This window comes from Trachurus trachurus, assembly GCF_905171665.1.
Source record: "Trachurus trachurus genome assembly, chromosome: 14".
Classification (NCBI taxonomy): domain Eukaryota; kingdom Metazoa; phylum Chordata; class Actinopteri; order Carangiformes; family Carangidae; genus Trachurus; species Trachurus trachurus.
In genome coordinates this window covers 15,667,620-15,688,407 of record NC_139903.1, presented here as the reverse complement: position 1 = coordinate 15,688,407, position 20,788 = coordinate 15,667,620, and the positions used below count along the sequence as shown (strand labels likewise).

At 41.4% G+C, this 20,788-nt stretch overlaps 3 protein-coding genes across 5 annotated transcripts; 1 reads left to right on the top strand and 2 right to left on the bottom strand.

Annotated features, from left to right (window-relative positions):
- Nucleotides 1-427: 427 nt before the first annotated feature.
- Nucleotides 428-6,813, top strand: LOC310997175 (lipase member H-like). Of its 2 annotated transcripts, XM_083986836.1 has the most exons (12): nucleotides 428-598; nucleotides 774-996; nucleotides 1,496-1,580; nucleotides 2,183-2,553; nucleotides 2,636-2,744; nucleotides 4,092-4,193; nucleotides 4,297-4,386; nucleotides 4,472-4,639; nucleotides 4,772-4,861; nucleotides 5,642-5,750; nucleotides 5,841-6,014; nucleotides 6,098-6,813. In XM_083986836.1, exons 3-12 carry the CDS (start codon nucleotides 1,523-1,525, stop codon nucleotides 6,180-6,182), a joined length of 1,356 nt encoding a protein of 451 aa, XP_083842962.1. In that variant the 5' UTR covers nucleotides 428-598; nucleotides 774-996; nucleotides 1,496-1,522; the 3' UTR covers nucleotides 6,183-6,813. The 2 variants fall into 2 exon arrangements, with proteins under 2 accessions (XP_083842962.1, XP_083842963.1); XM_083986837.1 differs by lacking the exon at nucleotides 1,496-1,580.
- Nucleotides 6,814-6,987: 174 nt separating this feature from the next.
- On the bottom strand, nucleotides 6,988-9,518 carry LOC310996843 (SH3 domain-containing kinase-binding protein 1). The gene is made up of 5 exons (XM_083986341.1): nucleotides 9,397-9,518; nucleotides 8,137-8,247; nucleotides 7,852-8,051; nucleotides 7,652-7,715; nucleotides 6,988-7,542 (listed from the first exon to the last, which is right to left on the bottom strand). Exons 2-5 carry the CDS (start codon nucleotides 8,236-8,238, stop codon nucleotides 7,504-7,506), a joined length of 405 nt encoding a protein of 134 aa, XP_083842467.1. The 5' UTR covers nucleotides 8,239-8,247; nucleotides 9,397-9,518; the 3' UTR covers nucleotides 6,988-7,503.
- Nucleotides 9,519-10,083: 565 nt separating this feature from the next.
- Nucleotides 10,084-18,471, bottom strand: LOC310997623 (uncharacterized protein). Of its 2 annotated transcripts, none has more exons than XM_083987392.1 (10): nucleotides 18,392-18,471; nucleotides 16,746-16,807; nucleotides 15,650-16,378; nucleotides 14,682-15,326; nucleotides 11,756-11,868; nucleotides 11,511-11,622; nucleotides 11,345-11,423; nucleotides 10,975-11,040; nucleotides 10,712-10,861; nucleotides 10,084-10,596 (listed from the first exon to the last, which is right to left on the bottom strand). In XM_083987392.1, exons 2-9 carry the CDS (start codon nucleotides 16,784-16,786, stop codon nucleotides 10,721-10,723), a joined length of 1,926 nt encoding a protein of 641 aa, XP_083843518.1. In that variant the 5' UTR covers nucleotides 16,787-16,807; nucleotides 18,392-18,471; the 3' UTR covers nucleotides 10,084-10,596; nucleotides 10,712-10,720. The 2 variants fall into 2 exon arrangements, with proteins under 2 accessions (XP_083843518.1, XP_083843519.1); XM_083987393.1 differs by having other exon boundaries at nucleotides 15,680-16,378.
- Between the last annotated feature and the right edge of the window lie 2,317 nt (nucleotides 18,472-20,788).

Sequence of the window (20,788 nt, the reverse complement as noted above, 5' to 3'; positions counted from 1 at the left end):
TTACACCCTCAATCCAATGGCCAGACCAAGATAATGAACCAGGAGATGAAAACCGTCCTTCACTCCTTGCAGGGATGTAACGGTATCGGCAATACCGCAATATCGCGATAACAAAAGTGTCTCAATATTGCAGGGACATGTAGGGTATGAAATGATGGCGCTCCTGGCAAATACAGTAGTTTTAGTGCGAGAGACGATCGTCCGTGTCACCGTGTCAGGGTTAGGGAGCGGAGGTAGCTAAGCTATTTTAGTTTGACCAAATAGTGTTCTTTGTTACTTATTTTGGACCTTAAAAATAGCAATGAACTTGTACTGTGGAGCTTACTTTGGTGTCCTTGTGGTCTGAGCAACTGCTGTAGGTCAAGTACGCCCGTAACACCCGGACCAGCTTTGCCACAAGCCTTTTCCCGTTTCAGTCTGTTGTGAGTTCCAGTTCCTCTTAGCCACTTAGAAGGAAGCTTCCTGTTTCTCTGTCCAGAACTTTATCTGTATTGTCTTCGCTGAGTATCGCCTGTCAACTTCTTGTTTCTCATCTGCCTGTGGCCATGTGGCATCTCCCAGCTCCGGCATCAGAGAGAGCCCAGTGAGCCCATACTCCGTGAGTATCACTACTTTCCTTACTTGTTGGCTGTTGTGCTGCTGTTGTGTCCCATTTCTGCTTGTTATTGTTATGATGTAAGAATGAAAAGCCCCCAACATATTTTACTTTCACTTTTATTTCTGCCCCATGTACAACAACGCTCTCAATAAACAGAGTTTATCTTATTTTACAGATGCAAGTCAAATGAAAGGAAACAGCTGCCTAACCGGTTTGAGGACACATAAAGCAGGAGTGACTCCACAGGAATGTTTCACCTATGAACACAATAATCTCGGAGAATTGCTTTACTCTTCCTTTCATTTTATGATCTCGCTGCCCAAATGTGTCGAGGGAAAAACACTCAATTATTCTGGACCTTTAACGGAGCAGCCAGAAATCATCATCCTTCAGCAAAGGTAAAAACTTCCTCTCTCTCATTCTTGTCCGGTTAGTGCAGATTAAATCTGAGGAGACGCTGTCCATTTAGTCAACATGAGGCAGCGTCTACTGTAGCTAAAGAAAGGGACAGTGAGAAGAACGAGTCTGAGCAGGTCAAAGACTTCAGTTGCACTTGTAATCACAGTGTGTTTACCTGAGATTGATAATAGTTAAAGAAACCAGAGAAAATGAGCCGTTCAGTGGATTGGAAAGTGTTTTTCTGAACATATTTATGACCTTAGTTTTATTACATTGGAAGGGTGAATAAGTAACTAACCACTTAAACGGGTCAGTGAATATTACAGTAAACTACAAAGTATCAGAGACACATCTGAAGGGTCAGATTACTGTTCTCCTGCGTCTTTTATTGTGTTTGTGGACATATGGTTTGTTGTTAATTACATTATGGGCCATATAGGCTAGTGTCTGAATCTGTATTTTCATGTAATGGTCTCACTGAGATAACGCTGTCTGCAGATTATTTGTCCACTGCTAAAGTGAAGCATGTTCCTGAAGCAGTATCTGCCACCACTCTTGCTGATAGCTGTTCAAATATGCAAAGGTGAGGCTCTAAATATGATTGCTCTTCAAACAAGTAGCCGTAGGTGTTTGAATAACTTAATTGTTGTTGGTTGTTTTTCTACATTATCATGTAGTTAGCTGGTAACTGAATTATCAAGTTGTTTATTGAGACTGAATGAACTATTTTTGGGGGGTTTTGTGGACTGTATTTAGTCATTACTGCCATGACATTACTAAACCTCCAGACACAAACAGTCGTAACTGGGTGTAACATGGCGTGGGTGCACACACCGCATCCTCTTTTTCTGTAAGGCTCTATGACCATAAATGTGTCAGTGGTTTACATATTATAAAATGTCTGCACTTTGTCTGTGGCCACTGGGCAACCAACCATGATGGTGCTGTTACAAGTCAGATATACCCAGTATTTCCTAAGTTTTAGCTTTCCCAGAAAGAGTGTATGAGATGTTTCTTTGTAGTGGGCGAGGTCAAGAGTGAAACTAGTTTCACCCCAGAATTGAATTGGATACGGGCAGGATAAGGGCAGAAACTCTGGAGGTTATGCAAAACAAGATCTAATCAGATGTATGTAACTGATACTTTTCTTAACATCTCTTTCTACCTGTTTTTTTTTCTCACCAGCTAAGTGTTGTGACGAATTTACGGATCTAAATTTAGGTCATGCATTCATTGGCACCAGCATCAAAACTAGGCTGCTGCTGTACACCAGAGAAAATGTCACCTGTGGCACGCTCCTGTCCCACACCGACCTTGGTGTCCATCCCCAATTCAATATGTCCAGACAAACTACCTTTGTCATTCATGGGTTTCAGCTCATGGGGTCTCCACCAGTGTGGAAAGGTGATGTCACAGAGCTGCTGTTGGCCAGAAAAGACCTTAATCTCATAATTGTGGACTGGAACTACGGAGCTACCACTGTGAACTATTTAAAGGCAGTGAAGAACGCACACAAGGTAGCAGCCAATCTCACTGCTTTCATTAAAGTGATGCAGGTATGAGATCTGACCTTTACTGTCATTGAAACACTGGAGATTGTTGTAACTATCAAGACTAACAACTGACTGATCTTTTCAGGAACATGGTGCCTCTCTGAGCTCCGTCCACTTAATTGGAGAAAGTCTGGGAGCTCATATATCAGGTTTTGTAGGCGCAAACCTGAATGGGTCAATTGGAAGAATTACAGGTCTGGATAATTTTTTTTTTGTTTTTTCTTTTGGAAAAAAATCTTGAAAATTGATTGCCTTCAAAAATATTTTTCACTTGGCTCTCAGGGCTACTGTAGATTTGGCAGATGAGGAGAAGAAATACAGCACATATTTCTAAAATACAATTTAATCACTTACAAAACCTTTGGACACTTGTGTTCTACAGTTTTAGCTTGGAGCTGTACTTGTTAAGGATGTTTTATTATGACTGTGACACCTGCATGAGCTTTAAAGGGATAGTTCACCCTAGAATGATATTTCGCTCATTATCTACTCACCCTCATGTTGACTAAGGGCCGAGATATACTTGCTGTAAAGTACGCGTACGCGAGCTGCCGCGCGTATCCTGCGTCGCGTCACCTCGCGTCGATATGTGCGTTCGGTCGCAGGCGACGCATCAAACGGACGCAGGATACGCGCGGCAGCTCGCGTACGCGTACTTTACAGCAAGTATATCGAGGCCCTAAGGGCTGGAAGAATTTTCAGAGTCCACCGTCCCTTCTCTTAGTTACAGGGGGTCTCGGCGTAGCAGTGCATTTCAATGCAACGGTTGCAAAGGGACACCAGAGCTCTTCGTAAAAAAACACACACAAAAAAACATCCAAATACCTCCATGATGCTCGTATGTAATGTCCGTCTTGTGCTGAAGCCCCAAATTGCGTAATTGTCCCGAAAAAAATTAAATAAGTCTATATTTTAAGCTTGTTTGTAGCGGAAGCTTCTCGAAGCTCCTCTTCCTGGTCCGTCCAAATCTCGCGTGATTCGCAGTAACCGCACTGACGCCGGCGCAAATCACGCGAGATTTGGACGGACCAGGAAGAGGAGCTTCGAGAAGCTTCCGCTACAAACAAGCTTAAAATATAGACTTATTTAATTTTTTTCGGGACAATTACGCAATTTGGGGCTTCAGCACAAGACGGACATTACATACGAGCATCATGGAGGTATTTGGATGTTTTTTTGTGCGTGTTTTTTTACGAAGAGCTCTGGTGTCCCTTTGCAACCGTTGCATTGAAATGCACTGCTACGCCAAGACCCCCTGTAACTCAGAGAAGGGACGGTGGACTCTGAAAATTCTTCCAGCCCTTAGTCAACATGAGGGTGAGTAGATAATGAGCGAAATATCATTCTAGGGTGAACTATCCCTTTAATACCTGTGACAAAGTCCAACTTTGTGGAAACACAACAATTGATAACTAAATCTTTTACAGTAGGGTTACTTTTTTTCTCTGCCCAAGCCTGCTATTTCCAGCACCTATCAGCTGATTTTGGGTTTGAGAATAAAGTGAAAGATTCACTGACATCTGTTGATGTGATGTTTGCAGCTCTGGATCCTGCTGGGCCTCAGTTCATAAATGCTCATCCAGAGAACCGACTGGACTCCTCAGATGCCCAATTTGTGGACGTCGTGCATACAGATATAGACTGTTAGTTTGGCTGAAATTCTGTATTATACATTTTGAATATGTTAGATAAGGTACACAGTATGCAGATGATTTACTGTATATTATCATATTCTTCATGTCAAAGCCCTGGGTTTCAGAGAACCTCTAGGTCACATTGACTTTTATGCAAATGGGGGAACAGACCAGCCTGGCTGCCCGAAGACCATCTTTTCTGGTAAGGTCTTTAAAATCTTGGTGTTGTGTTGTAAGGTTATGAACAACATGGAGATGTTCCCCCCTTCCATTTTTCCCCTGTTCAGGCGGATCTTATTTTAAATGTGACCACCAAAGAGCAATGTGCCTTTACCTTGAGTCTGCGAAGCAAACGTGTACCAGCAGAGTCTTCCCCTGCTCGTCCTACAGTGACTTTCTGGATGGGAAGTGCATGAACTGTGACCAGTTCGGTCCTGCTGGATGTCCTGTCTTTGGTTGGTAACCTTATTATCTATCAAAAAGAAAAAAAACATATAGAAATTGAATCTACTATTTCTCCAGAGGTTAATTTGTTACTATAAAATGTGACATAGCTGTTTTGTTTTTTTTCTTCTTCTGAAATTCAGGCTATGATGTCATACAGTGGAAAGATATCCTGGTAAAACTGGGCCAAACACAAACTTACTTCACCACAAATCCAAAGTCTCCATTCTGCAGTAAGTAACAGATCATAACCAGACAGAGCCCTTTAAAATAAAAGTGTGCTTTGTAGCTAAATATAGGCTAATGAAATTACACTTTAATATCCAGCCACAACTTGGTTTTTCTGCAGTAAAATTATTCATTATACACAGAACATTAAGTGTAAACATCAAATACGAGACCACAAATAAACATGTGATGTTTACTGAGTTGTTATATTGAACTCTCATGGGATCATTTCAATGCTAACCATATTTGCTAATACACAGCAACTAGCCGACTAGCACGGGAAAGCTATCTTACCAAGACACGAGGACTGTGGCTCAGTCAGCCGGGATGTGCTGCGTCTCACATGGTTCACCGCTTCACTGTTTCTCTAACAGCTGTACAACTTTATAATTGTTACAACAACTAAGTTTTCACTCATTTTACTTTGTGGAAATGCTCTGTGTCCAACTCTGCATGGCTACTTGACACGACTCGGGATGACTCGGGATCCCTCTTCTCTTTCTGCGTCCCCTCCTGTGATTGGCTACACAGCTTTTTATGCAATCTGGTCTCCCCTATACTCTATGCAGGCAAAAATGAGAGATTTTAATTAACTGTCACACTCACAAGTATGACAACAGGGGGAAATAAACATTAATCTAATTGTATACCCATCTATTTATAACATTATTATTTAAATTTTAACCCTTATGAACCTATTTCCAGCTGGGTTACCTTCATGAGAGTATCAGTCCTCAGAGGAAGTAACGTTAAATGTCAAATAATGTTCATGTTTATTGCTATAGGGTCCTGCTACAGGGTGGACATGATGGTTTGGAACAAGGATGTTCACTGGGGTTACATTACTGTTAAACTTCATCATGACGGTACAGAAGCAGTGGCTACCATTGACCAGTAAGTCTTAGTATTTCACTGTGAACTCTCTTTGTCCCACTGTTGCTGCTCTTTCTCAGAGATGTGTATGTTTTTTTTTTTTCATACTAGTAAATCCAGAGAGTTCCAGCAGTACAAAGAGACCACGTTGTTCGCCCAGTTCGACAAAGATGTCCAATCAGTAGACAAAGTGTCTCTCACATTCACCTGTGGAAAAATATGCCTGTCCAAACATAAGCTCCGTGTTCTTCGAATCCAGCTCACACACCTGGATCGCGAGGAGAGGTGAGCAGCAATTCTCACTTTCTTAATAATCCTTCACTGTCCCAGCTGAAGAGTCACATTAATACGGAGTTTGTCCCCCACAGGCCTCTCTGTCGATATGATATTATTCTTGAGGAGAACACCGAGGTCACCTTCAGGCCCATTCCCTGTGAAGAATCCAACTTCTGAGGCAAAATCCGACCCCGCTTCACCAAATGTCCTGATTTGTTCTGGCAGAGGTTCAGCTGACCTGTCTAACCTTCCAGGAATTAAGCTAGGAAAACAATGAAGACATTTGACACAATGTGAACATTTGTCTTTCTGGACTGCGACATGTGTTGTATAATGTATTTGTTTTTCAGAAAACATATCTAGCTACTTGCCTTTTACTCAATCGAGGCAAGTGATTTCCTGTTTGGAAAGAGATGAAGAATTAAAGGTGCACTAAATAATAAATTGCACATGCAGCATGACTCTGGGCCGGGGGTGAGGGAGCTGGAGGAGTTTTCACTGTGTCTTTTCGTTAGGCCTACTGTGGTTTTTTCTTTCTGTTTTTTGGTCTTTCTGTTTCAAGTTTTGTTTTGTTCTGTCTCTATGTTGTTAGTATAATTTAAAACAGGGCATGCTGTACATCACATAGCCTAACAGATTGTATTGGTTGTTAATTCATGTTTCAAAAAATTATAATGCTGACACATTTAGAAAAAGGATCCCAGATGTTTTCAAATGACAGGTCACCTCAGGCACATGGTTTTTCTTTAAAATACAATGTAATTAGTATCTTTATATTTATTTAGAATCCGTCATGAATTATTGATAATAAAACAAACAAGTCTACAAATGGCAAAATCCAGCATTTTTAATGACATCATAATCTTACACATCACCAGCCAATAAATCAACTGACACCTCAGCCAAACTATTACACTGTTTTCTTAAATATATACATCTTATGTGCACATTAAATATGAAAGAAGTTTCATGTTTGTGCCGCTACATCACATCATTATTAGAAAATAACAGCTCAGCCCTCGGCTTTGCGGACTAACTCCCAAACGCCTCTGCCTGAGTCACTGTCATGTGTTTCCTATAAAGCTGGATGAAGGAAAAAATGACTGAAAACCAAATAATTGGCATGTTCACTCCCACATCAGCTGTGATTCAAAACCTGGGTTCTCCCAGGAAAGAGAAAAAACTGTTTTTCCTCTTAATGGAAAACCTCAAGACCGTTGAATGTGTAAGTAACATTCGTCAGCCAATAATTTTGGTCTGACAGGATCATGAGGCAGTTTTTTTTCTCATTTCAGGTCTGCTCCTGCTGTGCCTCATCTTTACATTGTCGGAAAAGACTCGGTAAAAACACTCAGTCCTCTATGCCTTTCAGCTCTCCGACAAAAAAAGTGGACAAATTACAAAGAGGCTTTTTTGAAAAAAGAAGAGATGTTTTCATCAAAAAGGAGCGAGGATGACTCAGAAACAAGGGGAACTCTTTGTCAAATCAGGACTCCGCTCATTTCGACATGTGCTTCTTCATACGCTGAATCTCCATCTGTGACAAAACAAAACTCATCATCAGTGTATTGTCCTTAGCTCACAGTGGCTCTGTCCAGTTTACATGGGTTAATAATGCTATTGTATTTAGATCCTGCGTCTCACACCTGTAAAGTCAAGCGAATCCTCTTCTCCTCATCGAGCTCGTTCATCAGCAGTTTAATCTCTTTACTGAAACACAAAATATGGTCAAATTAGCACAGTAAGAAAACTCCACGGTGGGACACCACAGCAGAGGCAGAGATGTGAGGTTGGGCAAGTACATTTTATCCAATTTGAACATGGATGAAAGAGACAAAGTTTTTACTTGTGTTGACTCTTCATCTGTTCAAACTGGTCCCTCAGGTCCCTCAGCTCTGTCTGCAGCTGTTCCAGGTTGGATGAAGCACGTTTGGCTGGGTTTCCGCTCGGCTGGGGGTCCGATTTGAGGCCTGGGTTTGAATGTAGCACTGCAGACAGAGCCTTTGGTAGCAGAGAGGAGTAGGTCTCACTTTTGGGCACTTCTGCCTGTGGAGAATAACCCAGCATTAAAGGCAGAGCAAAACTTGAAATATCAATAGAAATGTTTTTAGTGCAAAGAAGTTTTTCTTACAGGCAGGGGCGACTCATTTTGACTCATCTCCTGAGAGTTTTCCTGAGGTGTTGAAGTTTCCAGGTGTTCACTCTGATTTTCTTTTCTTTCCTCCTCCATCATCAGTGTTACCTGTAAATTCAGTCTAGTTTGAGACAGCTGATCTACCAGTACCTCACCCTACGAATGCGTGAAAATAAAATCAGCTTTTGGAGCCCACAATGAAAAAATTCACATGGGTGTTAGGTTAGTAACAAATGATTGTAGTGATGGCCCTTGAAAGTAAAATATTTAAGTTAAAGCTCATATTGATGCAGGGCGAGTACCTTCTGACACTCAAGTCAAAGTCGATATCTCCAGCTGCTGCACGTGGCTGTTTGTGTATGAGGCAGTTAAATTTATCCCAAGGACAGATGGGACACAAATAGACCACACCACACAGTCTTTATATGCGAGCCAAGCTATAGTAGTATTGTAGTAGTATAGTAGTATTTCACTGGATGAAGTAGTGGTGGAATGGTTTGACTGTCAGATGACTGTTATTAATTAAAAATGTACTGTATACTTCCCAGAGTCTGAAGCTCTGACTGTAACCTCTCATCTGAGCCACGAGCTGCCTGCTCATTCAGCTTCTCCGCCACTGACACAATTGAGTCAAACTCTTCAGTGTCTTTGAGAGAAACGGAGAATGAATGTTAAAATATATTTTTTCAATTCCAGAGCCTGCATTAACTTTCATTCTGTTCTGTTTTTATAACATGTATAAATAATTCAAGCGTGGTAGTATTTCAAATGACACATCAAACAGCAACAGTTGCTTAAGGCTTACCAGGAATGAGGACTGAGCTATAGCTGCCCATCGTGACAGAGAGGAATACAGTGTAGTGTAGAGAGTGAAAGAGAGAAAAACCTGCAGAGTCTTTAAGTCTACATCTACAAATGACAGATTGGAGCAAGTCAGTGGAGCAGAAATCAACAGTCATCTCACTACAAACCTCATGCCACACCTTCTAGAGATTCAACCACTGAAGAATAGAGCCGGTTCTTTAACTATTTCCTGTGATTAATGATTCAGCAACTTGAGTCTGTAAAGTGCGATACTCCTTTATCAGACTAAATTCGGGTGTTACATTAGAGGTAGCTGTTTTCTCTCAGGCCACAGCCGTGAACATATATGCAACACATGCTGGAACCGATGCACAGAAAGGTCATTAGTAAACATACTAAACCAATTACCAGATTATTGTCAGTTACAGTGAAGGATCTTGTGCATGCACTCACCTTGTTTTGTCAGTGTCACCGGTGAGATACAGCAGCATCTGCGGTAACTGGACACCATCCATTGTAGCCCAGCGTGGTCTGTGGAGTATGTTGTGATGACGAGTGGTACTGTCAGGGCTAAGTTTAGCTCGGGACAGAGCGGAGAGCAGCTCTGCTCACAAATATCACAGGGGCAGAGCGAAGGGCGAGAGAGGTGTTTAAAGGGACAACTGGGGTGCAGTTACACAAGAAGTGATGTTTGAACTAGACACGAGAAAGAAAGTAAAGGGTGATGATTCTTCTGGAAGCTCAGGAGCTGCTTTAATTGGGATATGAGGGGCTTAGCAGCTTTAATTTTAACCATGGTTTAGCATTTTGTCAGTGTAGCCGAACCCAGTGGACATAAAATACCAAACTGCTTAAGTAGAGGGAAATCAGTTCTTTCATTTGTATTGAAGGATGGTAAATCGAGTAAATCAATAAAGATTTACTCTCACAGGTTACACCCCTTTCTGTCAAGAGTCATATTGTTTGTAGCAAGGATTTTTTTTTTTAATCATAATTTGCATATCTAACTCTACTGGCAGACAAAATTATTTTAATAAACTAGATTCTGAGTCCATGTCTTAAACAAAACACAAAGAAAAACAAATACTACTCAGGACTGATTCTGTCCAACTCAACAATCAAACACAGACTCTTCTCAAATAGAGCTTGTTAAATCCAACTTTACTTCAGGTCTCAAACAATAAACTCAACATGTGATTATACAAGTTTTACAAGTAGTGTCGGTGTCAGTAGACATGTTTCTAAATAGAACAACAAGGACTAGTCAAGTATGACACCTTGTGATACGTCATCGCAAACAATAAAAGAGAGATGTTAAAGTAAAAATTTCTTGGACTTAACAAACCTGAAATTGATCGGTGCTGGTAAACAAATAATGCTAAGACTACGCAAGTAAAACGAAGACTGCCAAGATTGCGACCAGCAATTCCCAAAATACACCAGAAAAAAAGCTGGTAGTAGAATATAATACAATGGCATATGTTACAAATAGTCTAAAACAAATGACTGCAGTACTTCAAAGATGCAATTTAACAAATGTAAGCAACAACACTTCACTTCAATAATCTACAGGTACGTAGGGATTGTAGTGAGAGACAGGGCTGTGCAGGCCACCCGGCGTGTTCCAGTGTTGCATCTGCAGGATGAAGGAACCTGTGTCAAGATCAGGACAAAACTGTCAGTACAACATTTCTTGAAGAGCTTGACAAAGGCTGACGCTTTGTTATAGCACTGTTATAACACTGACATACACTGTGTGTTTTCTCACCAGAGATTATCACCAGCGTTGTTGGTTCGGTCCTCGGTTGTACGGCACTCGCTGACGCAGCACTCTCATGTTGCGGTATTTGGACATGATGCTGTGACTTTTTCTGAACACTGGTCTCTGATTTGGGAAGGGCCGGGGCACTAAGCTCTCCTTTACAAAAAATAAACACACATACAAAATTCACAAATTAATCATCAAGAAAAAAAAAACATTTAATATTTTCCATAAGAAGTAATAAACTCTGAAGAGTTACTCATACATACCATGAGTGGTCTTCTCACATTTGGCGTCAGTTCAGGACCTGGCCTCCTTGGGCCACCTCTGAGTCTCTGTAAAACAAAACAATAAGCTAGTATTCTTATTTGTTCCTGATTAAATTAAATCAATACTGTCGAGGAGCCCGAAAAATACGTTTACAATGATTGAGTGTTGATCTTTGTGGCCCACAGACTGAATTAAGAAAATGTTCTTGATGTTTTAGCTGCAAACCTCTATCGATGGTTTGCTTCCTTGCATCTTTATGCATTGTATTTACAAAACCCTTGAAGCATTTCAAAAATGCAACATGGCAAATTTCTTTGCTGCACACTACCCACTGATGCATCACATACTGAGACATGATGTTTCTCTCACCTGCATGGGTCCTCCAGGTCCCGGTCGCCTGAAGGGCCTCCCAGATCTGTAGCTCTCCTGCATCACATTATTAAATGGCCTGCAAAAAAAGAAAAAGAAGCCTGCATTTAACAATGATAGTCATTGAACCATTCCATAGTTTGAAAGAAAGTGCAAAGACATGAACCTGAATATCCTCCTGTCCAGTTGTCCCCGTTTTCTGTCTTCAAATGATGATCTGGTATCATCTGTCTTTGAGAGACGACTGTTCGATGCACCCTCTTCATCTGAGCTGCGGTCTAAGAAAAAATTTGGAAATAATCCCCATAGCATCAAGTTAAAACATTAAAACCTAAACATTAAGAGCAAGAAAGGAAAACAAATTGATTACAAAAACAATTACACAAAAGATTACAAACGTGATTGACTTACCGGCCTTTGACTTTGGGCTGTGCTCTTTTGGAGGTGAGCCGTCCTTGGACGAGCTCGGCCTGGGCGGCCAGTGGGACAAAACGACAAGGTCACGCTTCTCTATGGGAGAAGATCTGTGGAGTGTCACAAAGGAAGTGTTAAGGACATCAGCATTCCTGTCCTAGCATCACATCAGGTTATCAGCAGTATACAAACATCTTTAATGCATTCTGGATACATTAATAGTTCATTCAATAATCAATCATTCAAGGCATCGCAGTATTTAGAGGAACAGGCAAGTAAAAAATAAAACAATGTACAGAAATGTTTTTACGTCAAATCGACCTGTCAGCTTTTAGACGAAATGCAATCTAAACCAGTAATGATCAGCATTGTTTGGCAGGCAGATAAATGATCATAAAGTCACGCATCACATAGGTACTTACAAAAACCATGGACTGTCCATGCTCCTTTACTCCTATTTTTGTACCCTGAATCAATCTGAGCTGTCTTCATTTACTCAGTGATTGTTAGAGTGGGCAAATCTTGGAGGACTTTTAAGATATCGGTCTAGATCACATCACCAAATCTTCTATCATCCCTCTCACAGAAGCGCAGGAGGACAATACTCTGGTTTTCACTGTCAGCCTGACGTTCAGAGGTTCTTATCATCACGTTATTCTTAGTTGTTCCTTTAGTTGTCTTTATTGGGCTCATCATCCACAGGGTTTCACAACATGCACCTCAGAGAGAAAGAGGAGATTTGGGCCTTGGTAGATGTCTGCAGTTTTGAAGTGAACACATGAGGGCAGGCGATTACGTCAGCTTCTTCTCGAAAGCTGCTCGGTGGTTTTAAGAGATGATCCGGTGTCTGCCCACAGACGTGTCCAGGTTTCAAGGCCAATTTTAAAAGGCTTTGCAGAGCCTTCAAGTGAGACATCTACTCCTTCAGATCTTCTGCTCTTTAAAATGTTAGGCGTTGGGCATGCTTTAGGAAAAGGAAGTCACACTGACGACTGACTCATTGGTACTTGTGATAAAGACAGGGTCGAGGAGCCTGTGCAGTGCTCTTCTCCTCTTTGTATAGTAGCTTTAAGTTACAGTCGGATAAAATGCCAAGATTTGTCCATCACAACATCTTCTCAGGGTGACATACAGGTTTGTATTGGCTGTGTAAAGTAGCTATGGTATATTTTGATTTCCCCCAGGCAGAGGATGCATACTTCTGGTTATTAACATTAGGTCACACACCAGTAGACACAGGTACTGACCACCATACATGCTGGCCTGTCATGATTTCATGCTGATAAGCATATAACAAGGTGGTATAGTAAGGCTTCAAAGAGCAGGCTGATCTTTCTTCTGTCCCCACACAGTATGAAGTCCACTTTCAATATCTCCTCTCATCTCGTTATCTATTTCAAATCCTTTCCTTTGGTTCTGTTTTGTTCCTCCACTTGTGTTTGGCCCGTTTTTAGACTTTCACATCAACGCTGAAACAGAGCTGGACATCTAGCAGCGACATGTTCTCTGGGATTTTCATCAAACTGCTTCAAGATAGTTTCCTGTCTGTGACACATTGATGTGTGTTGGAGCAGTAGGAAAACATCTGCAGACTTCTTTTGACTGCAGTGCAGAAGACAACTCCTGTATGAAGTGCTGCATAGCAGCAGGCTCCTCTTCGTTCGTTGATGAAGTACTATCCACGAGACGTCACGTTGGTGCAGAGTGCATTTCATTCAGAGGAGCCGATTCTTCTGGTATATGTTAATTGGTTTTGCTCACAGGTAGAGTGACTCACGGATTAATGAGGATCTATGGTGAATGTGATGACCAAAAAACTCCTGTATATGGTGACTGGCGTGCTCCATTAGTCCAAAAAATATATAATTTTAAAAAGCTTTGTCTTGGGTTTTAACTGTTTTTGTTATTTAACTTCCATTATAAAAACAGTGGAACTTTATGAAAATTAATTGAATTATTGGTAATTTAATGTGCATACATAATGAAGTCAGAAATGTCAATCTCTGCATGAGTTATGTATTAGTTTCAGTGAGAATTAATGCACATGCATGTTGCTCTGTAATGCTGATGGTGACTAGTAAAATCCAGCAAGAGAAATTCCTCTTCATTGTTTTATGGCTTTCATTATCTCTGTCCGAACTAATCACCATCATCCATCTTGATCATGCCGTGATTAGTGCAACACATGACATTTTAAACTAACTTTGTTTTTGGAAACTCCTCGATCAAACATGCCGCTTGACTTTGACTTGACTGTTGTCCCGTGTTTTTACTTAGTGCCTTGTACAATCATCATTCAGTGATTGATATCCATTTGATGCAACTCTTTTCCCAAGGTCCATGTATGGCTGACAGGTCGTCAAAATTTTAACAAGGCCCAGTGTGGTGATTTCTGTTTAGGTCATGTTAAATGCCGTCTTCCTCGTGTCCTTGTTTTGTGTACACAGGTATACCGTTTTACGCGAAATGCTGTAACTTCAGATTTTGTTTTCTACTGTGGATGAAGGCGTCTTCACAACGTGACGTAGACCATTTCTTTCTTTAAGACACTCAGTGCTGACAACTTGTTGAATCCTTTAAACTGCCGAGATCAACTGATCAACCACTCCACTCCCCTCATCAAGGGCTTTTAACATTTTGTCAGGTTTTATAACAGGCTGGTTTTATTGATATGCTGTGTAACTTAGCACCTTCTCTTCAGCCAACGTGATGGGAAGATATCTGAATCACAGGCAGCGCGCAGACAGGGAGGCTTTTCAGAGCTTTTGCAGCTTTTCATCAACTGAATCAGTGTAGCACATTTAGCCCGACACGACATCTCCATTTTCCACAGCTGGCACCCCCTTCACATTGAGACATTCTTTCTTGACCTCCTAATCATCATCAAGCCCCTGCGAACAGTGCTACAAGGAAAATACCGTACCTGTGTGCGTTCAAGGACCGGCGAGACTCCACCTGTTCTTTCTCTGTGTCAGAATCTCGGGAAGACTTGCTGCCATTGCCATCGTCTTCTCTGGAGGGGGATTGTGATGATCTTTCCCTCCTGGTTGGCTCCAGCTTTTTCAGGGGAACAGGATTTGACTGGAAACGTTTCTTCCTGATAGCAAGAACAGAGCTGACATTTCCTCGTGAGTTGGAGTCGCCGAAGCGAGGCCTGGGTCTCACAGACGGAGGTATTCTGAGCCTCATGAGAGACTCTGCTCTGATTTGTCTGTTCTTAACCATGTAACTTTTATCCCTAAGAGACAAAGGTTTACCACCAAAGGGCCTGGGGATATTGAGCAGTTGAGGTCTCTCTCTCCGAAGGTGTTTGGGACTGCCATGCTCCAGATCAGGGTCTGGGGAGGGCATGCTGATGTCTGACATCCTCCTCTTCCGGGGTCCTGCCACTTGCCTCTCCGGAGGACCCCTGTGGTAGGACGATGACTGTGGCGGGCCTCCTTTCCATGAGGGGGATCTGAAAGGGGGCGGGTGAGGGACATCTTGTGCCCTCTCCCTACTGTGGGATCTGCTGCCCTGCCTCTCAACCGGACCGCGCTGCCGTCTGGAGTCTTGCTCAGATGACCACCTGCACATCCATCAAACAATAGAGAAATCATTACAATGAGAGATCCATTGCCATGTTAAGTGGGAGGCGGAACTTTTAACTTTTATCTTAATGCTGCCCCTTCATAATGCCATGTCAGAATGAAACAGGTAGGAGAAGTAAATTTTCAAAGAGCATTTACAGATGTAACACTCCTGTCAATGGCAGGTGAAACCACAATTATATCAGACCCCCATTAATCCCCTCTAATAACTATGGACTGGGGCAGAGTAGAGGTAACCATTACGACCCCCTGTGACTGGTAGGACTGGGCCAGCTTCGGGCCTCCTCTTTAATAATTTTACCCAGCTGGGATTGTTGCTTCACTCCTGTACCTCTCTGGACACGAGCCTCTCCCATGCATCTCTCTGGGGCTCCTCTGTGACCCAGAGGGTCTGTGCTCTCCATTGTGTGGATGAGAGAAGGCTCCAGCCTCGTTCCAGCGCTTCATGCCATGACCTGAGTGCTCAAAGGGCCTTTCTCTGGGGCTGTAATTCCCACGAGGATCCCGATTCCGCTGCTCCTGATGGGGAGAACCTGTCTGCCTTTTGGGGCCTCTAAAAGACCCCTGGTAGGCCTGTGTAGCGCCGCCGCCTGGCCTCCTATCAACTGGGTGGTCGCGAAAATGTCTCGGGGAGGGGGACCTGTGACCTGAGGGGTGGCCGTGGAACGGCGGCCCTCTTTGACCTGGGGATCCGTGCGCAGGGCTGCGCGAGGATGACTGATGGTGACCATGGGGGGAGCGGTTTGGCCTCGATGGAGACGGCCTCCTCTGGCTGTGGTGTGGTTCCATTTTGGGATGGTACGGTGGAAATGAATCCTGTTTTGGGGAATTCCAGTGATTGAAATGTGGCTCCCTTTGCTCTCCCATCAGGGGGACTCTCTTGACAACCGGGGGTCGTCCTCTGCCTCTGGATTCTCTCCAGTTAAAAGGCCCCTTCACTGGGTAGCCTTGGGTATCTCTTCGGCCTCTGGAGTTTGGGTTGTAATTCCCTTCACTCCGCCCAATGCCGCCATGACCATCTCCATATGGTCTGATGGGATAAAAGAAAAAACAGACAAGATTACAACACATGCCACCATAATTAAAAAAAAAAAAAAGCAAGCTTCAATATTTGATTTGATTTGATTAAGATCCCCATTAGCTGCTACACCTGGTAGCAGCTACTCTTCCTGGGGTCCATTAAAAGCCACATAAAATAATCAAACACACATGAAATAAGACTAAACTCCCAAATAATATGAAAAGCTGCATAGTACAACAATTATAAAGATGATAGTAGTAATAATAATAATAATAATAATAATAATAAAAATAAGTAATATCAGTCTCATACGACTATAAATACACATAAAGATGTAGCAATTATGTCAATTTGACATGATCAATAGATATATTACCTTGGCTTCATGCGCGGTGGTCCAAACTGTGGTCGGACCATCTTTGGAAGTGGGTGAATTATCTATGAACAACAACAAAAAAAAAGACACCAGAGTTTTACAGCCGTACGCAGATATAACGGTAGATTCGAAGCAGACAACAAACTTCGACTTGCCCTGACTCCACAGCTGACACGAGGAATTTATGGTCTGAGGCTAAGTCACTTTGCCAGGTGTTGGTTGCGTACTTGAGTCTTTTGAACAACCATTTCAAAATAAGAACCAAACTCATCACCTTCAATTAAGTTTCTTTTAGTCTTCTACCATACTGCCTGTTAATTTGCTTAATCTTTTTTTTTTTTTTTTTTTATGTAAATGCTGGTCAAAGTGTGTACTGCATAGTCCTTGTTGCAGCAGCCATGGGTTTAGTTCAAACCTGTAGCCATTTGCTGTGGCACCCCCTCTCTTTCTCCCTGACTTTCCTGTCTTGTCTTCCAGTATCTTATCTACATAAAGGCAAAAAATACCTTTTTTTTTTCTAACTACAGAAATAAATCTCAGAAAACAATACACAAAAGCCGCATCATTCAAATTTACCTTAAAAAAACACACCATTGTTTCAATGTTGTAGTAGAAATGTAACAATAAATTGCCTTGCATTACCAAAACGTTTAATAAATGTTTTTGAAAAGCAGCACTAAGTTAAACAACAGCATGTCCTTAACAGTTAAGGTCTAAAAAGCAAGCCCAAGGCATATACTACTCATAGATAATAGCCCACCTGTCTAATCTAATCAATTGTGTCTCGGAGAACAGCTGACACTACATTACAGCTGCTACTTTCAATTGTTTAAATGATTGCTGAGTCAAGTCTTCAAGTCTGTCTTGGGCAAACAACAATTTCCAGGAACAAAAAATGAACTGTGCAAACCCGGAAATCTGCTCATTACGTCCAAATATCTTAATTTTTCTTCTCTACTTTAATAGCTACCTTTTGCAGACCACAGCTGGCCTGAAATCCACGACAGAAAAAACTCAATGTTACTTACAAAACATTATCTGCACATGGTGGCGTAACTTATCCGCTTTCTTCCTTTTTATCTCGGTGGTTATCAACCACATTACCATACAGGGACGTGTACAGTCTCGTTATGTTTAATATAACCCAGGCAACACCACCAGTCTATGAGACATATGAAACGAAATGCAAATGCAAATGAGAGAAGAGCATATCTAACTTGGGTGTTTTCAATGGAGGCCGCTGATTGTGTTTCAGCTCTGATCCTTCATCGGCCTCCATCTTTAGTCCGAGCGACCAGCAGCGAGTTGGACAAACAACACGATGCAGACATTATTTTTGTCCTTTCTGTGCACACACAACCCTGCAAGTGTGTAGTGAGCAGTTTTAAAGTGATTCGAGGTTACATTTTCTGGCTTGGTTTATATTTAGCACCACTGGGTCGAGCAGTCTTATCTACGTTAAGCTAAGCTAAGCTAAGCTAAACTAGCCAGCCTGGGGTTTTCCTTTGCTAATAATAACGCTGCTCTCAGAAAATGGCATCCAGAGTCATTGGGACCATCTTAGCGGCAGGTTGGACAAAATAAATACAGACGAGTCAACTTAATCGACCCTTACGTGTAATTATTAAGATTGTCCAACAACTTACCGAAAACCAAGCGTCGAGTCCGTCACAGCTTCGGGCGACTGCGACACTTTACTCAGCTGCTGCTGCTCCTTGGCTTCTTCTTCCTCTTTGTTATTTGTGGCGGGCGGCACCAGCGTTAAGGCGCATTACCGCCCCCTACTGCGCTGGAGTGTGAGCCAGACTCACCTATTCCCATAATAATAACAACAACAACAATAATAATGATAATAAACAATAATTATAATACATAATAACAACACAAACAAACCAAAAAAAAGCTGTTGCTAGTCGCTCGTCCTCAGCAGCTTCATGTACAGGAGGCTGCAGCCAGCGCCACCTGCGGCCCGGAGTGTGAACTACACGTCTGTCTGGAGGCCGAGTTAAAACATCTTAAAAGAATCTTTAAACATCTTAAAAGAATAATTGTGATGGTTAAATAAATGACATGTAACTTTTTAGAAGTAGAATGAGGCTCTCTGTCTTCCACCTAGTGTCTCTTGGCTGAACACGATCAGAGCCGCCAACCCGGTTTCTGCAGCACCGCCACACAAGTAGCCTATAGGCTACGCGTACCGTAACCTAATGGTTTATGACAGATACGACTACACGAATACACACATCGTAATATCATATATGGTAATTTAAATAACGTTATCCACCACTTCATGGATTGATTTCTCACCTGCTTTGTTGTAAACAATAATGCACATGCATGGCCAGGAGGAGGGTTAGGACTTGCATAGTTCCCCAACATAACACATCCATGGGCCCAAGGCGTCCTCCTGGTTAAGGTAAGGCTAATTCTATTTTTTATACTACTGTGTCGTTTAATCTATTACACTGTGGTGTAATGAGTTTACCTAGGGTGAATTCAGGTATATTGGTACATCAGGTAATTTGGGACAGATAAGGAAAAACACTGCTTCCACTTGCCTTGAATGGGCTATGGCAAAGTTAAAGGTGCTAATACATTCCTTTGGATGTCTACATTAAAAGTCACATTAAATATTTTGGGTGACATCACACAGGGGGGTGTGGTCAGCATCAAACAGGACGCTGACCCCAAATATCAGGAGGTAAGCAAAACGGCATGTGCTTTTGTTGGAATTTAATATAAGGCTATTACATTTGTATGACTAATTTACTGTAGGTATGAAAGTTATATTAAGATGTGTGATGCATTGGTGTACTAAAATAAACAAACATTGGTTTGTGAGGATGTTTACATTTTCTTAATTTGGACATTTTCTTACTGTCCCAAATTACCAATAGTAGTATGGTAATTTGGGACAGCGTGTTCAGGTTATTTGGGACAGTGTTTCTGGGTTTATATTGAAATATTTCAATAGTGTAGTCATATCTTACATGCTTAAAAGTGAGAAATTCTTACACATACAGGGAAAACAAGTACCTTTGTACATTTCAGAATATCAAATCAGCGGTTAATGTGGAATATGTGAAGTGACGTTCAAAAATAGGTCAGATTGTTTTATCTCTTATTATGTGATGAGTTATCTTTATTTTATATATTTATATTTAACAAAATATAAAAATAAATGTATTTTTAAAAACATGCTTGCTTCTCTTGAGGTCAATAGTCTGCTCACAATATGTTTTAGGCTATTAAATCTGCTGTTTGTTGAAATAATTTGTATATTTGGTTACAAATCACGAGATTATAAACAATACACAACATAAAAATAATAGGCTATAGGCCTAATATACATAAATAAGCAATCTATTCATGTCTTTTTTAATGTAATTGCAGCTCCATGCATTATCCCATTGCACAAGCCTGTGTCCCAAATTACCAAACCTACTGTCCCAATTTACCAAACAAGTTGCGAAAAAATAGTTTTGTGTCAAAACCTTTAAAATAGAGTGCTGTGCTCTCACAAAAGAATTTAGCACATAATTGTTTCACATAAAGAATGCAGACACCTAGAGGAATCCAGACATATCTCATTTGTTGGGTTATTTATTAATCTTGATGACAAAAAATGGCTCAGAAAATGAATTTACAAAAATTGTCCCAATATACCTGAATTCACCCTATATGAATGATCAGATTTCAAGTCTACAGAATAAATGTAGAGGTTTTCACACAGCTGAGACTGAAGTAGCTTCCTTTGAACATAACTGTGCAACTCTTAGCCTACAACAATCAAAAAGACAGAGAAAAAACATTTCAGGTGTTCATTTTGTGTGTGCCTGAAGAAGCCCAGATGTTTTACTTAACTTAAAATAGTTTAATTCGTTGACTTATACGTGGAACGTGCCCCTTGTTTATATGATGTGTCTGGGACAGCTTGCAGGATGCTGACTGGCACAGCAGTCAAGATCACAGACCATATACTCATAGTGATGAAATGGGTGTTAGGATGGGGAGAAGTAAACAACCAGGTGATCGCATGCTCA